At 34.0% G+C, this 24,043-nt stretch overlaps 3 protein-coding genes across 3 annotated transcripts; all 3 read right to left on the reverse strand.

Moving 5' to 3' along the window:
• Positions 1-4,832: 4,832 nt before the first annotated feature.
• LOC100780991 (E3 ubiquitin-protein ligase CIP8) lies at positions 4,833-6,365 on the reverse strand. Its single transcript, XM_003555786.5, has one exon. It carries the CDS (start codon positions 6,096-6,098, stop codon positions 5,085-5,087), a length of 1,014 nt encoding a protein of 337 aa, XP_003555834.1. The 5' UTR covers positions 6,099-6,365; the 3' UTR covers positions 4,833-5,084.
• A 4,802-nt stretch (positions 6,366-11,167) lies between these two features.
• On the reverse strand, positions 11,168-11,885 carry LOC102660605 (F-box/LRR-repeat protein 2-like). The gene is made up of 2 exons (XM_006606814.1): positions 11,690-11,885; positions 11,168-11,463 (listed from the first exon to the last, which is right to left on the reverse strand). Exons 1-2 carry the CDS (start codon positions 11,883-11,885, stop codon positions 11,168-11,170), a joined length of 492 nt encoding a protein of 163 aa, XP_006606877.1.
• Positions 11,886-14,235: 2,350 nt separating this feature from the next.
• Positions 14,236-16,289, reverse strand: LOC100781531 (F-box/LRR-repeat protein 2). The gene is made up of 2 exons (XM_003555787.5): positions 15,731-16,289; positions 14,236-15,346 (listed from the first exon to the last, which is right to left on the reverse strand). Exons 1-2 carry the CDS (start codon positions 16,092-16,094, stop codon positions 14,454-14,456), a joined length of 1,257 nt encoding a protein of 418 aa, XP_003555835.1. The 5' UTR covers positions 16,095-16,289; the 3' UTR covers positions 14,236-14,453.
• Positions 16,290-24,043: the final 7,754 nt, after the last annotated feature.

A 24,043-nucleotide genomic window follows, 5' to 3' on the forward strand; every position in this document is an offset into this window, starting at 1 on the left:
GAATTCAAAAAGGGCAAAATCTGCAAGTGTTCCAAGACTTGAGGCCCAATCCCTATCCCTATAATAGAGAATTTTTAACCGAAATCTAATTCAGCCTAAATTGTAAGTGTTAATTAAAGTCAATGATGGAGGTTCTTACGATGTATATGTTAACAGTTGAAAGCCAGAGTAAATTTATCAAGTCTCTGTACCAAGACAGAATAATATTGCTTCTGGAATCAACGTAGAGACTTATTATCCGGCACCCTTAAGAGACTTTAGTTCACGTAGAGACTTATCTCAATCAGCGTTAATCAAAATTCAGACAAAGTCAATGGTGGTATATATGACGCATCAACATTCAACAAGGGTATTTACCTGCACTGGTTTTTATTAATACATACTAATTTCTAATAAAAACTTCCTAATTGTTAATTCTTTAATGGAAGTTTTTAGAGAACCAATTATGAAGATCTTATTTAATATACAATAAACCAAAAATTAATCGGACTATTATTATTTAATCAAACATATTTATTTTTGCCATCAATCTCTTTTGTTATGTTACAAATATAATATAAAAACTTTTTCTTAACAATTTAAACTTTTGGGACAATTGATTCACAATATGCTATCAAATTCTCCATGACTAGTGTGTGTTTGGGAATTAGTTAGGAACCCCATTTTACGTTTTCTAAGACAAACTTTCATTTTCCTAAACAACAAATGTGACTGAAGAAAATTGTTACTTCTGCATTGAACAAAAGCAATGTTAATACAAGTACAGCCTAAGTATTTCAGAGGTATATCCTTGCCACCTCTTGTCTGTCAACAATGATAAAAGTACAAGCATTGCATTTACTTCCATGCTAAGCTTTAAGAGTTTAACAGATTGAAAAGCCCCCAAGTTATGGCTAGTTAGAGTGTATTTGGTAAAATAGTTTAGTAGCTTACAAGCCAGTTAACATTTGACCAAAAATAAGTTATTAAAAGTGTTTGGTTAGAAAGTTTTTCTTGAAAAAACTACACCAAGTTAAAAATTTTAATTTGATAAGTTAATAAAGTAGCGTATGACTTATAAGAGTGCTATATTTTACTCTTGTTAACTTCTTTTTTTAAAAAAATGACAACTTATTTACTAAATATTTTCATTTCATGCAGTCTGTACTCTGTACATTCATGGGCAACCTCGTAGTACAGTTGAGACGCGTTTTGTAAGATATTAAAACTCTGTGAAAGTGGCTTCCCATATTTCATTTTTAAGCATATAATGTTGGATGAAGCTTGTTATCTTTATTAAAATTTGGATTTTCCTTATTAGAAAAATGGTTTACATGTGGAGCAAAAGGATGATGAGGGAATGATTTGGCAATTCCCTTTTCCTCATCCAAAAAAGTTGCTTACCTTACAGCCCCCACCAAATGACATTCATAGCCGACCTAATATTTTAATATGGTTCCTTGGCTAACTAAGTTACTAAGAAATAAGCAGAGTAGCAGCAGTTGACCTTTCTGCTTTCTTATTTTGTGATTATTTGTTTTTACCCTTTTAGAGGTTTCACTGGTATTTTCCAGTGATGGCGTTGGCTGCTAGCGTTTTAATAACAGCTTTACGATGGTGAATTCTAACTTAGATGGAGATGAAGAGAATTTTCATGATTGCAGAATTTATCTTATTCCTAAAGTATAATTTAAATGTTCCTAAAGTATAAATGAAATTGAAAAATGCTAACCAATATCCTTATAAGTAAAAGAAAAAAAATTATTGATATACATAAAAATGTATTTTATATTTTCATATCATTTGCAATATAAAAAAGTGTTTTATCCCTGATAAATTAATTGTTTTGGGTCTCTAATAAAAAAAAAGTGTGTTAAATTTTTAATAAAACAAAAATAAAAGTCCTAATTAATTTTGTTTTATTCCTTCTACTATATCTGTTTTTTAATTTTAGTCCATATAATATTTTTTATTAATCCCTTGAAAAATATTTGTTAAAAAATAATAACAAATGATCTATATATTTTAGAAACCAAACCAAAAAAATATATATTAAAATGATTAAAATAAGATAACAAGGATAAAAAAATTATTTTATTTAAAATTTCAATGAAAACAAAAATAATAAAGATTCAAAACAGAATTTACTAATTTATCGGACACCATAAACATATTTAAACCAAATATTATTTATAGTTGCAATTCCAGGTCCATTTTTGTTAGAATTGGAATTTATTCTGAGTTATAATTATTATGTTCGAGTTTTCCAAAGAATTAAAATTTAAAATTATAATTCCAAGCTAAATTCAAATTTCATTTTGATACCTTTAATTAGCATATAATTATGGACGAAACCGATCCACATATGATGATAGAAATAGTGGTAGTGGCGGAAACAGAGGGGACAAAAGGGTGTTGGAAGTTGTGGTAGGGCAACAAGGTGGCGGTAGCAAACTGGCAAATGGCAATTAGGAGCTATGACGGTCCACGATTGTTACAGTGCTATTAACAGCAAATCAAAGAATGAAAATGACATACATTGTTAAAGAGAAAAGACGACGATGCTAATCCCTACCACCCCCACCCCCTCTTTTTCTATTTTTTTAAAATTTAATAATCAACAATAAATCTTGTTATAGGTAATATTCTAGGTTTTTTCTGATGATAAGAAAGGCCTTATCAAAATGTATTACTAGTTACAAGTCATATTCAATCGTTAATTGATCGATCCAACAAAATCAAGCAAATTACGGTATCTTTTGTTTCCAAAGATGATTAATCAATTGTTAGGCAAAAGAGAGAAAAACAAAACTTGGTTGACCATCTTCATATTTTGTTTAGCATAGTATGCCATATTTCGTTAAAAATGAAATTGTGTTGAACTGACAAAATTGACCGTCATCAATTTTTGTCAAATTCTCGCTATGACCGGAGGGATATGTTGACATTTTTGCAAGTTGAGTCACAGAACAAGTATACTCACGTATGGGCAAACGCTCAATTTAATCACCCAAAATTCCATGGTCATCAACATAAGTCCACCAATTTTTTTGAAATTGATCACCAAAAATAAATAAATAAACATAATCGATGGCTATTATAAAAATGTCAAAACCTTGATATGATTCTCCTGTTAACCCGTTTGAAAATCAAGGGCTATCATATAAATTTAGTAATCTTGTTTTCATTTCTCCTGTAAAACTAGATAGAACATTTATATAAATTTAACATCTCATTTCCATTCATCGCACATTTATTCCATACAAACAACGCGAAGTTGCAAACTACAATGACTGGCCTCCCACCCCTTTTAGTTTTCTGTTTTGGGAAATAATTAAAGACAAACAACCAAAAGTGGTTGGTTTGCTACCGTGAGATGCTACGTTATAATTTATAAAGGCAACTTTATCTACCATATATACAAATAAATAAATAAATAAATAAAAAGGCAACTTCTCATTCCTTTCTCCTTTTTGTCCTAGGTAAGGATATGATGTTGAAGTAATTCTCGTAGCCTTCAACTCTCCAATCAGATGCTTATAAAGAATTAAATATCCGCGATACGGTTCAGGTAAAACTTCTATTCACAGATTGCTAAGATAAGAGACGTAATCTTGACAAAGCTAATGATCATTTTATCTGAACCTATTCAATATTTCAATCAAATGTAGGAATTTATATCTATCGAAAATCTTCCCATGACAGAAAAGAAAGCAACCATCTATATGCCATGATTTCCTGAACTCCTACAACCTAAAACTTATCCTTACTCTGAAAACATAATCAAGGCTATCATAGCATCAGCTTGCACTTAAGGAACATTCATCAGTGAAACATGTTTAGACAATGGGGTTTACTGAATAGGAGATAAACAATGTCTATATGTGCCAGTTACAAGATGACAAACTAACTATAAGAGAATTGAGGGTGAAGTGATTAATCAAATCAAACATTGTTGATGCATCACAAAGGAATGAAAAGCATGATGGTAGAACCAGTTCTGAACCTCTCCTTTTCCAAAACCTTATTCAGAGCCATGCCCGTTGTTTTTAACTAAAGAAAAAGAAAATTTTAAAATGTTGCCATATTAAATGTTAGAAACAGTCTCTAGAGATCACTCCATCCTATAACGATAAAAAAACAATCTCCTGAACCACCAAGTTTAAGACTCTGCTCTCCCATCTTAACACCTTAATTGGCACTGCTACATGTTTCATCTTGTATATTTTCTTGCCCATTAATCCAGTCATGTTCCAGTTTCTCATTCTTTGTTTGGCAAATGGAAGCACTTTGCTGCTGTTCCTCTTTCCAGGCCACTCAAGTATTTTTTACCACAGAGAAGTTTGAAATTAAGATTCTCATTCTAACTTATTACTAGAGAAGGGACAATTATGAAATCCGAAGCTCACAAAACACATCCTAATCAAATGACTAAAGACAAAATAAATGAAAGTTTTGGTTTTATTTTCTGGCTACCAGCTTTGGAGGTATATTTTTTTCTGATGCCACCCCTTAAGGGATAAGTGATTTTCTTATCCTCTTTATGCTGCTCACATAATGAACATTGTTGTTATGATCAGTTGCAAAAAAATTTAAAAGGAGGCTGCCTTATGCTCTGTCCTGCACTCTTCCTTTCTATCCATCTCCCAAGTCCTAAACAACATTTCTTCTACTACGGATACATGATCATTCATCTCGGCAAAAACAAAATTTGACCCCAAGATTAATTCCACTAAATCCATGGAGTTATACTTATGCAGAAAGGTAAACATGTGATATGAGTGACTCGAGCAACCAAAAAATCTACAACAAGGGACAAGCATAACAGGGAGAAAGTGTAAATTCCATTGAGATAGTGTGATATGATCACATTCACATTGATTCAAATGCTATATACAAGTATCTTAGCATCATCCGAGAGCTAAGAAGCCAACTACATAATAAAAGCTTCAAATAAAATAAATAATAACATGGCGCAAGCTTTGATTTAAATCCACTAATACCAAAAAAAAAAGAAAGAGAAATTCAGAAACCACGAAATATATTACACAAATGGCAGAACAGAACAGAGCAGAGCAGAGCATGACGGAACATACCAAGCGGAATCAAACAATGGCACTTCCACCTCCACCGGAACTCGAAGCTCCGTTCGAATTCGAAGAAGCAGCGATAACCACTCTCTCTTCCTCGTATTCCTTATCATCCGTTGGTAGCTCAAACCTGCAAACAGGGCAAGAATTTCGAGAACTCAACCAAGGAACAATGCAATCTCCATGATACCGATGCCCGCACGGCAACCTCTTCGCCGCGTCTCCAACACCGAGCAAATCTTTACATATAGCGCACGCCACGGCTTCGCTTTCCGACGCAATTTTCACCGTCGGCAAGGCTTCCAGCGCGGCCTTCGACGCCGGCGGCGCTCCCCTCCTGCCTCCCCCGTCGCTCTCCGCCAGCGTCTGCAGCAGCGCCTCGTACTCTGCCGCGTCGACGTAATCCTCGGGATTTCCGACGTAGCGGTCGGATTCTGGCAGCTGGAGGCGGAACTCGATGGAATTGTCCTCGAGGCCCATCAGAATCTCGGCCCAATCCAAGATCCGGTTCCGCATGCTCCTCGTACGAGTCGCCAAATCCCTAATCCGAAGCCGAAGTAGCTCGCGCCTCCTTCTTCTCAGATCCTCGTCGTCTCCTCCGTGCGGATCTTCGTTGCCGGAGCGATCCTCCGCCTCCTCGTGTTCCTCGAACTCCTCGTCGCCGTTATCGTCGTCGTTTTCGTTCTCCTCGTCGTTGTCCCAGCCGCCGAGCTCGATCCTGAGGAAATCGTTCTCCGGAGAGCGGCTCGGCGGCGGCGGAGGCGACGCGTCGTCGTCACGCGCCGACTGAGCGATTAGGCGAAGGACCTGGAGGAACTGCGAGCCGAAGTAGGGGTCGTCGGAGGAGGCGGAGGGGGAGCGAGAGCGCGACGGCGTGGGCATGGATTCCACAAAGCCGTTCTTGCACTCGCCGCAGACGACGTCGGGGAGATTCGCGAGCGTTTCGACGGAGACGCGCTTCTCGCAGTGGTAGCACCAGTACGGAGGCGGTGACGCATCGGCAGTTGGAGGCGGTGGTGCTTCCGACATGGTACGGCGGAGATGGAAGGAAACAAATCGCTGCAGGGTTTGTTTGGAAGGTACAATAAAATCGATAATAATACTACTTGTTTAGTATTATCCTTCAAATTGGTAAAGGATCTTTCTCATTTTTTTTTTTGTTATTTTGTTAATGTTAATTATTGGGTCTTATTTAACGGTTCATTTTCGCCAATAAACAAATCGAAAAATACTAACGAAATGTCTATAATTTTGTGACAATTTCAGTTAGGAAAATTGAACTTTTCTATTCCCCCGTCTCCCTCTATTATGATTGAGTTTTTCTACCATAATATTAATGCATCGGGTTCTTGTTTTCTTGCAAGTGGCAATTACACAACATCTTTCTTTTCTCAAGTCATATCACAATTTCTTGTAAGTAGAATTTTTTCTAAATCATGTATTAAATTTTGTTCATAGGTTTATCTATTTATATGCAAATTATTTTTATGTGTCTTCATCTAGAAATGCCTAAAAACTATTTTTACATAAAAAAATTGTTACAAACATTAAACACACCCTTTGCTTTTACCGAGGATCCATCGTGTGGGTGGTTGGAAGTTTTTTATTGTTAGTATTTAAATGTAATTTTTAAAATAAAATATATTTGTGAAATAGTTTTTAACTTAATTTTAAAATTATTTTATATTCATTTTTTAAATTGAAAAATATTTGTGAATTAATTTTTTAATTTTAAAGATACACATTATTCTTAAATTTGAATACAACTCATCTAGTTGTTATTAATGTCATGATATTATCATTATTTTTTACATCATAGACACTATCATCATCATATCACTCACAATATTATTGTGATTAATATTGTCACCACCAACATTTACATCCATATGAATTTAGTCTTAGTTCACATTTTTTTCTCATTTTTTTATCATGAAAAGTTTTTATTATTTTTAGTCTAAGTAGTTTGTATTTTTCCAATTTTATTTCCTATAGCATGAAGTTACCTGAAGTAAAAATGAAAAAAAAATCAAATCTTAAAAAGATTAAAATTAAAAAGTGCATACTTATCTTAAAAATAAACAAGAGAAAATTACAATAACCAAAATTTAAAAAATTTAAATTAGATTTTTCCATGGTTTATTTATCCCTGTTCCAAAAATCACATTTATTACAAGAAATACTATAAAGGATTAAGCCTCAAATTCAATATTTATATAATAAAAAAATCAATGTTGGATGCGAAATTTGTAAATTAAAATTTGTGTTCCCATTATTTTATTTGGGCTCAACCGTTAAAAAAAAATCTTTTATTCTCTATGCTTAAAAGAAAAATCCTTATGGTTCTTACATATACCATTTTCAAATTCTATTCCTAGAACTAAAAGAGATTAAAACTATATGTATGAAGACTAAAATAAAAATAAAAAAAAGCTATATGTATAAGAATTAAAAAGTGGTGTTTTTAATTATTGAGATTAAAAGGAGTTTTTTTTTGTAACCATAAGGAAAAATAAGTAATTAAATATATATTTTTATATAAACTAATGTGACTTAAATTATACGAGAGGAAGACAAACCTTATGTCAAAGCTTCATGCTTACTTTTTTACCCTACCTATTTAAGTTATCTTATAAACTGCATAGCATTTAAAATTTAATTGCTAATTTAATTATATGTAGCAAACAAAATTCTACTTACTATATTTCATGCAGAAAAAAATTTAAAAAGCAAAAATTGATTACCTAAAATTAACTGTTAGCATGTAACAAAATTTTAAATAATTTGAATATTGTATTTATATGCATTATGTATTGATTACTTTAAAATACAATGAATAAAAAGTATTAACAAAAAAAATAAGGATTTTTAAATATGTAGAGAATTTTAAAAACAATTCATAATAATTTATTTAAAATAAAAATTAAGCTGCTGGTGCTTCTAGTCTTTGTTAAAAAATCCGAAATCTTGTTAAAAAAATTTAAATCTAATTCTATTCAGACCAACATAACATTTATTATTATTATATTTTATATTTGTATATAATTGAACTTTCTAGTTTAAAATAATGTTGAATTATATTAGTATATAGTTATAAATTACAGTAATTTTTAAAAAATATATTTTTTGTCTATGTAATTTAAAGTTTTTTTATAAAATATGCTTTTTTTTTACCATAAAGTAATTTAGATAGCACATTGAACAGTAAAAAATGTCTTAAATAGTGGAAAAATAGTTTAAAAACTGAAAATAAAATAAATATATTTTACAAGAATTAAAATAAATAAAAAATTACAAAAACAAAAATTAAAAAAATACTAAATTACATGAAAAAAAAAATTATTTTTTTAATCTTAAGTAATAAACAAATTTGTGTCATATTATATAAAAAAATTCTTTTTTATATATATTTACATTAATATTGAATGCTACACTTTAATCCAACACATCATGGTAAGAATAAAAAAAAATTGTCCAATCGACCATCTATTTGACAAACCTAATTCTCATCAAATTTAAAAAGGCATGCCTTATCAATAAAGTTTGAATAGGAAGATCAATAAAACACAGCAAGTCCATTGATGCCACTATGAAATTCAATCTGGCAGGCTTTGTTATATTGGGGCATGAGGTCACATCCAAGTATTCCAGAGAAGTGCCTATACAAAACTTCAAAATCTTCAAACTCAATCCAGCCTCTTCATTGCTTATAAGCTGAAAAGCTGCATTTGTCAACTCTATACGGTCACCTATATATGCTCAGTGCCTCAAGGTTTCTGCATTTACTTAAAATGCAGCTCACTGTAGAATCAGAAATCCTTTCACACCAATCCAGCCCTAAGACGCATCCCATCATCAGACGCATCCAGGCCACCACCACCATCATCATCTTCAAATATGATGCTAAACTAATCCAATAAATATTATAAATACTTTAATGGTTAAAATAAATACTATATTATGAAAAATATCTAACAATAGTAGGAAAAACCCCAATTGTTTATGATAGGGGAAAAAAAGAATAATAAAACCATACTTTATGTATAAAAAAAAGTATTAAAATGAAATCTAATAAACATTTTAATAGTAAGAAGGAAATAAAATATAAAAAAATAAAAGGAAAACATTGGCATTTAAAAACATTACTTAATGTATTGTCTTAATAATGTTACTAGCTCCTAAAATAAACTGTTTACCAAATAATATTAACAAGGCCTGATAAAGTTTTTAGATAGTAAAAAAATTAAAAGGTAACTAAAAATATTCGTAAAACATATATTAATCCTTAGAAGTATGAAGACACATTTAAGAAATTTCATCTATTCCAACAAATATTTTTTTTATATATTTAGAATATTAAGATCAAACATTAATTTGACCATATGATTAAAGGACATTATTTTTTAATCATGCTAAATCGTACACTTGCACAACCAAGTCACATTTATCTTTACACATGCATTAAAATAACATATAAATTTATCCATATAGTAATTCATGACTACCTATTTATCTTTATATTAAAATAATGTCCTCATAAAAATAACTTGTGTCATTGTGTTTTTAATTAATATTTCATGTTTGATCTTTTCCTTTGAGTAATTTAATAATATCCATAAAGCTTTTTATTTTTTACTTTTTGGTCTTAACCTTGGTAATCGGAGGGTTAAGAGAAAAAGACTTTTTATCTATTAGGCATATAATTGTAAGTGAAAATAAGTGAGAGATAAGAAACACAGGGAAACAAAAGGGCAAACACAATATCTTAATTAATTAAATAATAAAAACGTGTCATAATTTTTAAAATATTTTTTTCTTTCAAATAAAAAAATTCCAAAACATTGCATTTAAGTTTTATACTTGTTATATTTTTCAATGTTATGTGCAATATTTAAAAATTAAAATTTTTGTTCCCACTATTTTATTTGTATTTAAAACATCTTATAAAGTGTGTAACATCAACAATTTAATTGTCAATTTAATGATTTGCATTAAATAAAATTTAATGACAAAGGGTTTACTCAATAGGAGATGTCCAATGCTCATATGTGTCACAGTTACAAGATGACAAACTAACTAATATGAGAATCGAAGGTGAAATCAAATCAAACTTTGTTGGCGCGTCACAAAGGATAAAAAAATATGGTAGAACCATTTCCGACCTCCTCTCTCTCCTTTTTAAATGCAAAGACAATATCTTTTCTAGAGTGCTTATTAAGAGATGCTTATTAAGAGACTATTGCTGTCTTTTTTAGTAAAAAGGAGAAAATTTTAAATGTTGCCGAGTTAAATAGAAGCAGTACGTGAAGCACTGCCTTTAGAGATCACTCTGCTCTAAAAGGATGGAAAAATAATCTCCTGAAACACCAAGTTCAAGACTCTGATCTCTTATCTGCTACATGTTCATATTCTCAACCAAAATGGTACAACTTGTTTATACAATTAATATTCCATTTGATCTTCTATAGTTGTTGCCCATTAATTTGGTCATGTTCCCCGTTCCTCATTCTTTGTTTTTCTTAATTTCATGAAAAGATAAAATTGTAGTAAGTAATTGTTGTACAAAAGAAAGGTGTTTCAATGCTCATATTCTGGGCTAATAAAGTGAAAAGTGCAAATTTGTTAATAACTCGTCTTCGCCAAAATTTAGGGCTAATCAAGTCAAAATTCACTTACCCTCAACGTAATATCTATATCAAATTTTATATATATTATTATCATTCTCTATTTTTATCAGTTAGAAAGGCAAAGACAAAAACTAGCTCCTAACAAGCACTACATGCACCCTTCCCTAAAAAAAAAGCACTACAGCCATGGCCTCTGCCAATAAAGAGTGATTAAAGCTGGAGAGGACAAGTTACCCACAAGACTATTAAGAGATATCCAAAGAAGAATCATGCTTAGTTAACCAGTTTGCACACTAATTTCCTTCTCTCAAAGTATGCTGGAAGGAGAGCTGCCATGCCAATCTTTTAAAATAATTATAGCATCAAAGAAACACATGATGGAGGTGATCCTGATTATGAAATTCAATCTTGCAGCATTCAGGAAAACGGAAATCAGCCTCATCTAAAATCCTCAAACTCAATCCAACATCCTCATTGCTTATAAGATGAAGAGCAGCCAGCATCAATCAACTTTGTACAGCCAGCAATGTTCAGCGCCTCAAGGTTTCTGCATTGCCTTAAAATACAACTCACTGTAGAATCAGAAATGTTTCCATACGAATCCAACCCTAAGACTTTAAGGCTGCTACCACAAGCAGTAGCCAGCGACTTTACCGCATCATCGGAGACTAGCCAGCAACCACTAATGAGTAAAGTCTCCAAATTAGCACAGTATTTGGCCAAGGATAATATGGTTCCATCCCCACTTGAGAGAAGACGAACAAGCCCTAACAATACTAGAAATCCAAACATCACTGATTGGATAGGCTTTATAGAGGCCTAAAAATAGATATTATGAACATGAAAGAATAGAAATGACCTCTAGAATATTTGAAATTGAGAACCCTAAGTAAGGGAATCCATTGGCTATGACAGCGAGTCGGAATCAGTGGTGGCATATAGGATCCACGTAAAGTGAACTTGGAGTATTCCAACTCGACCAAGCGTGTGAACCTATCAACCATTCTTCGACCCGCACGTGCGGCGATCTTCTTGGTTTCCGTCTGCTCTCAACCCTCCCCACAATCAAACGCAGCGAGTCGTCCGTCAAAACGTCGTTTATGCACACCCTCGACCCCGAAACGGCGTCGCCCTCCATCGAATTCGAAGAAACCCTAACCCCAGAATTTCGGGCTAACTGCATGTCCATTGGAATTATTACTGCCAAAACAACGAGCCTTACTTCAAGAATAAGAAATTATAACCAAGTTCTACAATGACTAACGACGTATTGGTACCACCATAGGATACAATTTTTTTTAGGATTACTTTCTAATTAGAATTAGAATTAGAACTTTATTTCTATAATTTATTTAATAAAAAATAATTTAATTATATAATTTTAATCTCACAAATTTTAATTATGCTACTTGAGTCTCACAAGTTTTCTTTCATTTACGATAATGTTCCTTCATCTTAATTCAATATATAACGAAATTAATTAGTTGACATGATAAATTGTGCTTGATATGGTAATTCTCGTGCTAACAACGGTAAATTTTTATGACAATGGTGAAGAAATAAAGGAGTCAGATTCTTTACTTCTTGAAAAACTTATATCTTCCAAATTTATATAATTAATGTTCTTAATACCCATAAATAGTGAAATGTTATTTACTTTGACTTTATTCTACCATATTCTTTGTTATATAGATATATTCTATTCTATATGATCTTCAATCATATATGCAATATTTTAAGTGATCTAAAGGGTTTGGCCTTCTGCTATTCTTATTAAGTTCTACTTGAATAGTATAAATTATTACAAACTAATAGATGTGTTTGAATCATTATTTATATTCTATTGTTTAAATTACTTAAATTTTTATGTGTCCAAAATTAATCACCACTTATTCTTTCAAAATAAAAAGTTTCTCGTTCACAAAATTTTTATTAATATCATGTCCAGATTTCAAGAGAAAAATTCCATCTTTTTTATCACCTTGAGCCCCACAAAGTTGATAATATTTAATGAAATAATTACGGGAATTATAAATGGAAGAAAACTTTGAGAGCTAAAGAATAAAAACATAGTCATTATTTCTTATTTTAACTCAATTTTTAAGGGTAATACAGTAATTTTCATTTAATTTATTTTAAAAATAAATAATGTTTCTCTCTGTTCTTCATGTCCCGCATGACCACGTGCATTACTTTTTTTTATTCTTTTCTCATCCCACCACCATGTTCAAGCCACTGATTGCAACAACAGTAACTCCAACACGGAAATTCACAACTTCATAAAATCATAAAAATATTGAGTCAAAGGATTTGATTCCTCTTTCAAACCACTTGTTCATACAAATTTGTTCATCTCTCAAATTTTCTCGGTCACGCTTTCACGGTTAGGCTCTTTCTCTTCTTCTTTCGAAGATGGTCGTGACTGTGTTCTGTAGCCTTTGCTGCTGCTCATGGACGCACTGGTGTTAATCAGAACGTGTTTGCTACGCGAAGAATGAAGCATGCAGGGCGAGGGCGACGAACAATGTTGTCGGTGACGAATTCAGTGGAGAGTGTTAGTTTCTGTATCTGTATTCACTGCAACCACGAACATATCCATGGTGGTGGTGGTGGCGGCGGGGTGAAAGAAGATGAAAGCATTAATTAACAGGAAAAGAAAAATGCTTTGATAGTCAAACATATAAGGCAAAGGAGAGAGAATTTGTCAGAAAAAGAGAGATTTTCTATGTTTTAAATTAAATTACTCCTGTACCCCTAGCATAGTTATGTATATGAAGAGAAATAAGTTTTTTAAAAAAAAATTATTCATCATCTTAATCATTTATTTTAAAAGAATTATTCTTAAAATAAATTAATTACTTATCTCTATATATATGTGACATGACCCCTGTCTATATGTGTAACATGACAAACTAATATAAAAAGAGATTTTTATATTTTAATTTAAATTACTACTGTATCCCCAAAATAGTGATGTATAGGAGAAAAAAATCAAATTATTCCAAAAATAATTTTTAAAGAATTATTCTTAAAATAAAATGATCTTTCCAATATATATATATATATATATATATATATATATATATATATATATAAAGAGATGACCACTGTCTATATATGTCACTTACAAGATGACAAACTAATATAAGAGACTTTGGTTGTCTTTTTTCGTAAAAAGAGAAAAAAATAAAAATGTTGCAGAGTTAAATAAAAGCACTGCCTTTAGAGATCACTATACGCTATAAAAATGGACAAATAATCTCCTGAAACACCAAGTTCAAGACTGCTCTCTCATCTCAACGCCTTAATTGGCCCTACCACTCGTGTTATTCTCAACCAAAATGGTACAACTTTTTAATGTCACGCTTTATTCTCGTATATTTTGCTGCCCCATTAATTTGGTCACGTTCTTTGTTTTTCTTAATTTCATAAAAAGATCAAATCAAAGCAAGTAATTGTTATACAAAAAAGAATTATGTTTCTATTCTCATATTCAGGGTTAATCAAGTGAAAAGTGCAAATTTGTGAAACACAAGAGGGGGGGAAATGTTCTCTTCAAATTTACAGCTGAACTGATCAATAAAATATGATACATCCAATGTCATTTACTGACATACATGATACGTGAGTTGCACAAGAAAACTAACATCACCAGAACAGACCACATTCTCATCAAATATACAAAGGCACGCCTTATCAATAAAGTTTATATAGGAACATTTAACTATGAAGCCAATCTTTTAAAATAATTAGAGTATCAAAGAAGCACAACAGGCTCATTAACGCTACCATTAAAATTAATCTTGCAGCATTCAGGAAAATGGAAACCAGCCTCATCTAGGCCAGCCTTTGTAATATGCGGGCATGACCTCACATCCAAGTATTGCAGAGACGTGCATTTACCCACAATGATGCCTATACCTGCCACTGTGATCTTTGGACAATTACTAATCTTCAAAATCTTCAAACTCAATCCAGGCTCCTCATTGCTTAATAGCTGAAAAGCAGCATCAGTCAACTCTTCACAGCAACCAATGTCCAGTGCCTCAAGGTTTCTGCATTGACTTAAAACACAGCTCAATGAAGAATCAGAAATGTTTAAACACCAATCCATCCTCAAGTTTTTAAGGCTGCTTCCACATGCAGCAGCCAGCGACCTTATCGCATCAGCAGAGACATCCCGGCAACCACCAATGATTAAAGTCTCCAGATTACCACAGAATTCGGCGAGGGATAATATGGTTTCATCCCCAATTTTATAGCAATCTAACAATTTCAATGTCTTGAGAGAAGATGAACAAGCCCTAGAAACACTAGAAACCCCAACATCAGTGGCATTACTACATTTATTTATGTCTAAAAACCTGATCCGTCGACATCCACTTGCAAGGTTTATCAGTCCATTGTCAGTAATGCTTGTGCAGCCATGCAATCCCAACTCCTCTAAGTTACCGCAATTTTTGGAGAGAGCTTCTAATACACCATCAGTAACAAATCTGCAACCCGCCATATGCAATATCCTTAAGTCACAACAGCCTTTGGCAACAGCTGATAATCCCTTGTCAGTCAGCTTTCTACAGTAAGACACATCCAACGACTGTAATAAGGAAAGATGTTCACCAATAGCCTTCATTCCAGCATCTGTAATTCCTGTATATTTACACAAACAATAAAATTCTGTCAATCATAAAACTTGAACCCTTCGAATTAAAAAATTTAAATATTAATAACAAAGCCCTTTATATAGTCCTTCGAATTAAAGAACAATCCACACTCCACAACTGTGATTTCAGCCTTTGTCCGTAATATAAAACCTTGGTCCTTAATCATCACTCAAATTAGATAACATGACACTTTAAATAATAAAACAACCACATAAATTGAAAAAAAAAATCTTTGATTTTAGTCCTCTGTCCATAGAAGTTAAATTCTCAGAATAATATAAAAGAACGTGTAAAATAGTCAGCAATCGCAGTAAATCAGAGTTCAGAAAGCCAGATCAGAGAAACAGAAAAAAAAAAAAGAGAAATTGACCTTTACAATTATGCAAATTGAGGATCTTCAAGCAAGTGAAGGCAGTGGCGATGACGGCGAGATCGGAATCGGTGACGCCGGGATAGAAGGAACGAGAGACGGACTGAGCGAGGTCCAGTTCGACTAAGCGTGTGAACCTATCGGCCATTTTTCGGAGCATGTGGGGACCCGCACGTGCGGCGAGTTTCTTCCTTTCCGTGCTCTGCAACCGAAGCCATCGCTTGCAGACCAACCCGAACGTTTCCTTGTCCTTCTCGCTCTCCACTCGCCCCAGAATGGAACGCAGCTCGTCGTCCCTTAACACGTCGTTTATGCACAGTCCCGACCCCGTAACGGCGTCGCCGTCGATCGAATTCGAAGCCATCGACGCAGAGGAAACCCTAACCCCAGATTTGGGGCTAACTGTAGATGGGAATTAGAAGAGAGTGTTGCATTGGGTGATATAAAACAGAAGCAGTCTCACTCTCATTTGGTGGTGCATCAATGATTGTCAACTAGTACCTAGCGTAAATTGAGGAAAATGGGTGAATTTACGTCAAAATGCCCTTTCTTCATCCCATTCCTGCCTTTGGTTAGGTGGGAGTGTGGGATAATTTCGACCGAAAATATATATATATATAATTTTTTATATGTAAAATATTTATACAGTATCTAGATGGTATTATATGAAATATTTATATCGTATTTACTATCAAAATTCAAATTTTAAATCATTTAATTAAAAAATAAAAAACAAACTCTTAACACTTGTACCAATCAAGAGTGGTGATACACTCTCTTATGCTGTCCTTGTTTTGAACATATTATATTTTCTTATGTTAACTAAAATTTATTAAAAAAATTTAAGAAAATCGTGAGTGCTATTTAATATTTATGAGTTTTTTTATATATTTTTAATAAATAGTAAACAGTGAAGTATATTAAAAAAAGTAAAAAGTGTGTTTTTAACTAATAATTCTTACTTTGCACAAGAGTGTTAAACTTATTATTTACAATTTTTTTGTATGCTTATGAATTTTAAATGTATTTCTTAGTATTTTAAAATTTTATTTAAGAATATATTAGCATATATGTATATAAATATTTTAAAAAACATACTAATATAACTATGAATATTGATATATATATATATATATATATATATATATATATATATATATATATATATATAACTTTATATCACATATGTCTTGCATTATTTTTTATTTATATATTACGATAAAAAAATAATTATGAATAGAAAGAAAATATAATACTATTAATCTTATTTTATTTTGACTAATAACTAAGAGACTTGTAAATTTTTCTCTTGTAATTTGAGTTGATTTAAATCATTTTTAGTTTTACTTTTCATCAAACATTTTAACTATATAGAAATTCATAGAGTCATATATTTTAGCTTCTTATTTAGGATTCAATTTCTAATAATATAGGTGCTTGTAACTAAATCGTACCTCAGCGGAAGGAGACTTAGTCCAAGAGTATTCTAGTGAGAATCTATCTGCATCTGGTGGGTTTGTTACTCCGAGATCTCTGAACTTGTGTCGCCAACGGTTGAAGTTACTTACTAGCTAAGATTTGGCCAGATGTGTAGTGGGGGTGCCCCACTAGCAACATGGGAATATCAACAGGAATCCAAGCCTCTTGAGTGAGAGACAACTGATCGTGTAGGCCAAGGGGGTACAATACACATAAAAAGTAAACCTCAATCCTTTGTTTAATTTATCCCCACTGCTTTGGCGATGATAATGATGGTGACGATAACATGTCAATTGTTTGAAGAAAAAAAGAAAGAGGTTGGGCTAGTTAAATTAAATGTTGATGCAGCAATGCACCAAAAATCCCCATCTTGTTGCATGTGGGGTGTCTTTGCGGACCATTACGACAACTTTTTATTGGGTTTTGCTCATTCAATAGGTTATTGCAACATTGAGTTGTGGGGCTTGTTGTATGGGCTCAAGTTGGCTCAATCTTTTAGTTTTTCGAGTTGGACCTTAGGCTGTGGAGTGGCTAGCTAGAGACAAATCTTTGGGGGCGGTTGATGAATGAATTTGTCTTTAAACACAAGATGGTCCATATTCTAGAAGATTAAGAGGAGATGCGACACCTGCACTATTATTTAGTCAAGTCAAAATGATTTTGGCATGGTGACAATAAGAAATAAATCTGTATATAATACTCTTAACATCAGGGGCATGCCTTCTTTTGCTTGCATGAGTTGGTAAGTGGAAGGAAATGTGATTCTTGGTGTTTTGCTCTCTCGATTTTGATCTGATTAGGTTGAGGTAATAGAGAGTTCTTGTATATTTTGGTGATGTCTAACTTGATGTGAAAATTAAATATGAATTTGGTGCTTGAATTGAGCTTGAGGGCATTTACTGGATTTATATTAGCCTTAGATTACATATCCAAAAAAATTAGCCTTAGATTATATATACTCCATTGTTTAAAAAGCATTCTTTTTTAATCTATGGTTCATCAAGAAAAATAACATGGATGAGAAATAACATGTTATTTTTAATACATGCACACACACACACACATATGTATATACCTAGGTGCATAGTACAAATTCCATATAGACCATTTGCATCTTGAGTGTTCCTTGGCCCCCATTAGCTACAATTAATGGTTCCATGGCCTCTATTAACTTCATGAGTTATAACTATCTCCAAAGTTTGTCCATCAGGAACACAATAATCATATACTAAGCCTTTTAGGCCATGCTGCCTCAAGCATATGATCTATTTTATGTTTGCATCATGACTATTGGCACACATGCTAAGCTAACTGAAATGTTGCTTAGTCTGGCAAGCCTAAACTAGTACAGAAAAAATTCTCAGAAAAATCATTTTATAAAATAAGTTGTACTTTAAATATGTTTAAATCTTTGGACATACATTGGTTTTACTGTATTTGTTTTTAGTTTTCTTGTTCTTTCAAAGTTTCTTGAAGTTCGGTTTCTTACCAAAATCCGGAGCTAGCACACGTCAGGGTGGACATGACCGAAAAAAGCTCCTGGACTTCACATGTCAGCTTTGAGAGGTGTCTTTGTCAAGAGGATAAGAGGAGGGACTTGCAAAACAAAGGACTTCGACGCTCAAGTAATTTAAATGTTAATAACAATTATTTTTGTTTTTCTTCAATGCACATGCTTTCCTTTGATGATGAATGTCGCATTGTTTATGTATGTCTTGTGTGTATGTCATGTATATTGCTTTTGTCTATGCAATGCTCCATACTTGTAGTAGTATGAATAGGTCGTTGTGATGTGGAATCTTTGATAGCATAGGAAGCAAGACCTTGTCGATGCATAGGTAGGACCGTGGCGGTCTAATAAAGAGTAGATGACATGAAATCATCTCAGGTTTGATTTCAACCTGGTTAAAGGTCTTGTCACCCATCTGGTGGGACTTCCTTCTACTTGGCGGAGCTTCCCCCTGATGCTTGTGAGGAGTATGTTTGACTTGCCCCTAATTAAAGGTCTTGCCAACCAGTGTGGGGGTAGGTCGCTTGACTTGCGAAGTTTCTCTTCTGATGGTTATGAGGAGTAAGTATGAGCTGCACCTGATTGAAGCTCTTGTCATGCAATCTGGTGATGGGTCGTTTTGACCTGCAAGACTTATCCCCTGATGGTTATGAGGATCAAGTGTGACTTCCACCTGATTGAAGATCTTGCCAAATAGTCTTGTGGTAGTACATTATGTTGAACTTGGACCTTTGATGGTGGTTGTCGTAGTTGTTACGAGTGAGCGGACCAAGAGGGTGCCTTGGGTTTTGTAGGAGTGTGTACCAAGGGTGGACCTTGGGTTTTGCGAGTTCTTTGAAAAATTGACCTGGGAATTGTCCAACCTGGGTTTTTCCACCGTGCTCTTGCATACATGTCACTCGCCGTGGGTAGCACGTACTGAAGACATAATGGTATGCTCTTACATATATGTCATTCGCCGTGGGAGGCATATATTGGAGTCATAGTTGTGTGCTCTTGCATATATATCACTCGTTGTGGGTGGCATATACTGGAGTCTTAGTGATGTACTCTTGTATATGTGTCTCTTACAAAGTGGCACGTACTGGAGACATGGTGGTATGCTCGTGCGCACATGTCACTCGTTGTGGGTGGCATGTACTGGAGGCTTAGTAGTATGCTCTTGCATATATGTCACTCATCGTGGGTGGCATATACTAAAGACATGGTAGGGCGCTCGTGCGTACATGTCACTCGTTGTGGATGACATGTACTGGAGATGTAGTAGTACGCTTGTGTGCATATGTGTCACTCACCGTGGGTGACATGTATTGGTGACATAGCAGTAAGCTCTTGCATATATGTCACTCGTCGTGGGTGGCATATACTAGAGTCATGGTAGTGTGCTCTTGCGCACATGTCACTCCCTGTATACATGTATTGGAGTCGTAATGATGTACTCTTGCATACGTGCCTTTTACAAAGTGTTATGTACTGAAGACTTAGTGCTAGAAGAAGGGCTCATCAGGGGCGGACCTTGGGTTTTAAGAGCCTCAGATCTACAACTATGGATACTCTTGTTTGGATAAAAGAAATGTGAAAAGGAAGGGATGTAGAATTTTTATTCAATGTATTAGATTGAGTACAAATTCCCTTCGTTATCCCAGATGTGCCTCGTTAAAACCCCTAAAGCCAAAACTCTAATTTTTCTATTTTTGGGACAAAAGACCTGAGTAGGAAAAAGAGTACAACATTGGGTTTGTCGTTTTGGTTAGCTGAAGTAGAACTTCAGGTGGGTGGTGTTTCATGTTCTTCGAATTACTTTGCCATCCAGTTCTTGTAGTTTGTATGTGTAACATCCCAATTTTTTCGTAAATAAAATTTTAGAGAATAATGATGTTTTATAATTAAATAAATAAATAAAAATAGATATAATAAAATAATGGTTTGAGAGAAAATAAAAAGGATATTTTATTATTCATTTGATGGAGAATAAAATAGAGTTTTTTTAAAAAAATAATAGAAATAAATAAATAGAGTAAATAATAGGTCATGAATACCTCTAGTTATAAATAGCAACATGCTAGGTCAGTTTTGAGACTGACTCCTCAGCCTCCTCTACCTCTTAATTTTGTTTTTTCTCTCTTCCTCTCCCAAAATCCTTTCTTTTTCCTGCAGAGCACCAAACCTATTTCAGAAACACGATGATCTCGAACTCATTCGCTGTTGGATCGTCGTGAAATTTGAGCACCACGTTTGCAACCAAATTCCGAGCATTTTCACCGTTGGGAATTTTGATATCATGTTTGAGCTGAGAGATGATCCTGGTTTCGTTAACCGTTGGATTTTCATGAAATTTTGATATGTGGTTCGAGATTCAGTTTCGTATACTTTCACCGTTGGGATTTGTGAGATAATATTCATGGAGAGAGAGAGAGAGGAATCGCACCAAGATAGTACAAGTGGAGGCTTCAATCCCTTCTCTGTCTCTCTAACGTTTGGGAATTCTATCAGAGCAGAGGAAAAAACTAGAGGAATTTCAGAGAACCGCTAGAGATGCTGCTATCGTTGTCTGAAGACACGTGAGCCTGCTTAAAGGTAAGAGATGAGTTATTCACAATTGAGGATTAGTGAGAACATGTGTAGGGATCCTTAGAGGATTAAATTGAGATTTTATTTTGAGATGTTTATTAAATTGCAATTTTTCCTTTATAATTATAAATAAAATATTGATGTTCTGATGAGAATTGCTTGATAAATTGTGTTCTTGATATTTGTATATTTTGACCTATGATTTTGATATAATTGTGGAATATTATTTGAGGGGTTTTAGTCCCTAGGTTGTGATAGTCTTTTGTATAAATTTTTATATTGAGGATATGAAATGATGATTCAAATTGTGAGTATGTGGTGAATTGAACATGTGATGAATGACAGAATACATGTATATTAAGATGTGTATTGTGTTGTGAGCTATGAATTGTGAAATCACACAACTGTAAGACCTTTTAAGGGCGACGAGTTTTGTGCGACGAGTATTGTGATGAGATCCATTGTGGGAACCTGACGAGTTTAATCACAAGCGCGACGAGTTAAAATGATTTTGAAAATAATTGAGTAGTTGTGTGTATTGCATAATTCATAGGTAAAGTGAATATGATTCATGAGGTGTGATAACATGCTATTTTGAGATTATACCATTGTAATTGAGATCGACTGTATGTGATAAACTGAGTATCCATGTGATTGGGATGTTGTGTGTATTGAGAAGTTGTTTGCATTGAGTTGTAAACTATGGATTGTACAATCACATGACTTTAAGACCCTTTAAGGGCAGTGAGTTAATGCTAAGACCCTTTAAGGGCGGTGAGTTAATTATAAGACCATTTAAGGACGATGAGTTAATTATAAGACCCTTTAAGGGCAGTGAGTTAATGCTAAGACCCTTTAAGGGCGACGAGTTAAAACTATTTTGAGAACAATTGAGGAGTTGTGTGTTTTGTACAGTTCATAGATAAAATCTGTGTGCTAAAATATTTTCTGGGTTGGACCTGAATCAGGAGGGAGAGGCCTTGACGGACTCTTCGGAGTGTAGGCCTTGGGGGTCACAAGGTTTGAGTGCTCCTTTAAGTCTATGTTGATCCCATATGGTTGGAGCATTCTCGCAAAACATTGTGACCCTGACTGGTCTCCCTATGATATTACCTAGTGAGAGTGACTTGACTTGCTAGTGTGTAGCTTGTCTTGTCATGTACTCCTAGGCGCCCGACGAGGTTTTTCACTGACATGATACCACATTGCATATAGGATTGAGTCTTAGCATAACTGTTGCATACACTTGCTAATTGTTTATTATGAAATTGATGTGTTATTATATCTTGATCAGAGTGTGGGATTCTTGTGTAATGTGATTGATGATTGAAAAGTGAATTTTGAATGACAAAGTGGTGAAATTACATGAGCTATGTTTAAGCAAGTGGTTTCTCATTTATATAATATGTATATTTAATTGTATTGTTTCTCTATTAGCTAAGAATGTGATAACTCACTCCCTGTGTGTTGTTGTGTTTGGATCCTGTGATGATCTTGAACTTGTGTTCGGGGGACCAAATGAATAGGTGGATGACTATGAAGAACCTCATGCTAGAGGACACGGGAACACAACACTCTGATAGGATGTGACATTAGGATATAGGTTCTATATTAATTGTATGAAGCTGAGACAACCTTGTTTGAGTCGAGATTACTTTATTATTTATTTGGACAAGTTTGAATATGATTAGAAGAAAATGAATGTGAGCCTTTTCCCCCTTTGGAAGACTTGTTTTGAAAAAAAATATTTTAAAAATACTTTTAATTAATATTTGAATTTTTATTCCTTTATTAGTATATATGTGAGGGGTAGAGGGTGTCACAGTATGCTTTGTTGCCAAGGTTGGTTGTGACCCTAAATGGGCCTTCCTAGTTGGGGCCAAGCTTTCCCGCTTGAGGATCTTTTCTGGCTTCACCTTGGACTTGCCATACGAGGTCACTAGGTTGAAAGACTTGTGATTGAACCTTTGTATTGTATCTCTTTGCTGCTCGGAGTTTGGCAGCTTCTTCCCTAATCCTTGTCATTTCTTGGACTTCTTCGAAGGTTTCAAGTTTCACCCTCATATTTTCTTCATTTTTTTGTTGCTGGAATAGTAGTCTCCTTGTTGATGGTTCCCCGATTTCAATGGAGATCATGGCGTCTGTACCATATATGAGTCAATAAGGAGTTTCGTTGGTTGTTGTCTGGGGTGCACAATGGTATGCCCTGAGTATGCTACAGAGCTCCTCTTTCCATAGACCCTTATGCTTGTCGAGTCTAGTACGCAAGGCCCTGAGGATGACTCTGTTAGATGTCTATGCCTAATCGTTGGTCTGAGGATGTTCAACAGAGGTGACTAGGTACTTGATGCCTAGCCTTGTCAAGTAGTCTTCGTAAATTGGAGCTATGAATTGAGTGTCTTTATATGTGATGATGACATATGGAAGGTCGTACAAGCAGATGAGGTGTTTCCAGGTGAATTTCTCCACCTCATTGGCCATATTTTCCTGCAGTGGTCTTGCTTTTATCCACTTGGTGAAGTAGTCGATGACGACTAGTAAGTATTTGACTACTCTTAAGGCCTTTGACAATGGTCCCAGTATGTCCATTCCCCATATGGCGAAGGGCCAAGGGAAGCTCAGTCTGTGAAGATTGTCAGGAGGAGTGCGTAGCACGTCTGCAAACTCTGGGAATCGTCTACACCTCCTGGTAAAGTTGAGGACATCTGCCTTGAGTGTTGGCCAGTAATAGTTGACTCGCACCGCTTTGGTGG

This window comes from Glycine max, chromosome 20, assembly GCF_000004515.6.
Source record: "Glycine max cultivar Williams 82 chromosome 20, Glycine_max_v4.0, whole genome shotgun sequence".
Taxonomy (NCBI): domain Eukaryota; kingdom Viridiplantae; phylum Streptophyta; class Magnoliopsida; order Fabales; family Fabaceae; genus Glycine; species Glycine max.

What these genes read in the sequence shown, in the direction of transcription:
- LOC100780991 (XM_003555786.5), bottom strand. Translation starts at nt 6,098, where the DNA reads ATGTCGGAAGCACCACCGCCTCCAACTGCCGATGCGTCACCGCCTCCG.
- LOC100781531 (XM_003555787.5), bottom strand. Translation starts at nt 16,094, where the DNA reads ATGGCTTCGAATTCGATCGACGGCGACGCCGTTACGGGGTCGGGACTG. An exon ending in CAATTTGCATAATTGTAAAG is followed by an intron (nt 15,347 to 15,730) that starts GTCAATTTCTCT and finishes GTAAATATACAG; the next exon opens with GAATTACAGATGCTGGAATG.
- LOC102660605 (XM_006606814.1), bottom strand. Translation starts at nt 11,885, where the DNA reads ATGGACATGCAGTTAGCCCGAAATTCTGGGGTTAGGGTTTCTTCGAAT. An exon ending in GGTCGAAGAATGGTTGATAG is followed by an intron (nt 11,464 to 11,689) that starts GTTCACACGCTT and finishes TAGTATTGTTAG; the next exon opens with GGCTTGTTCGTCTTCTCTCA.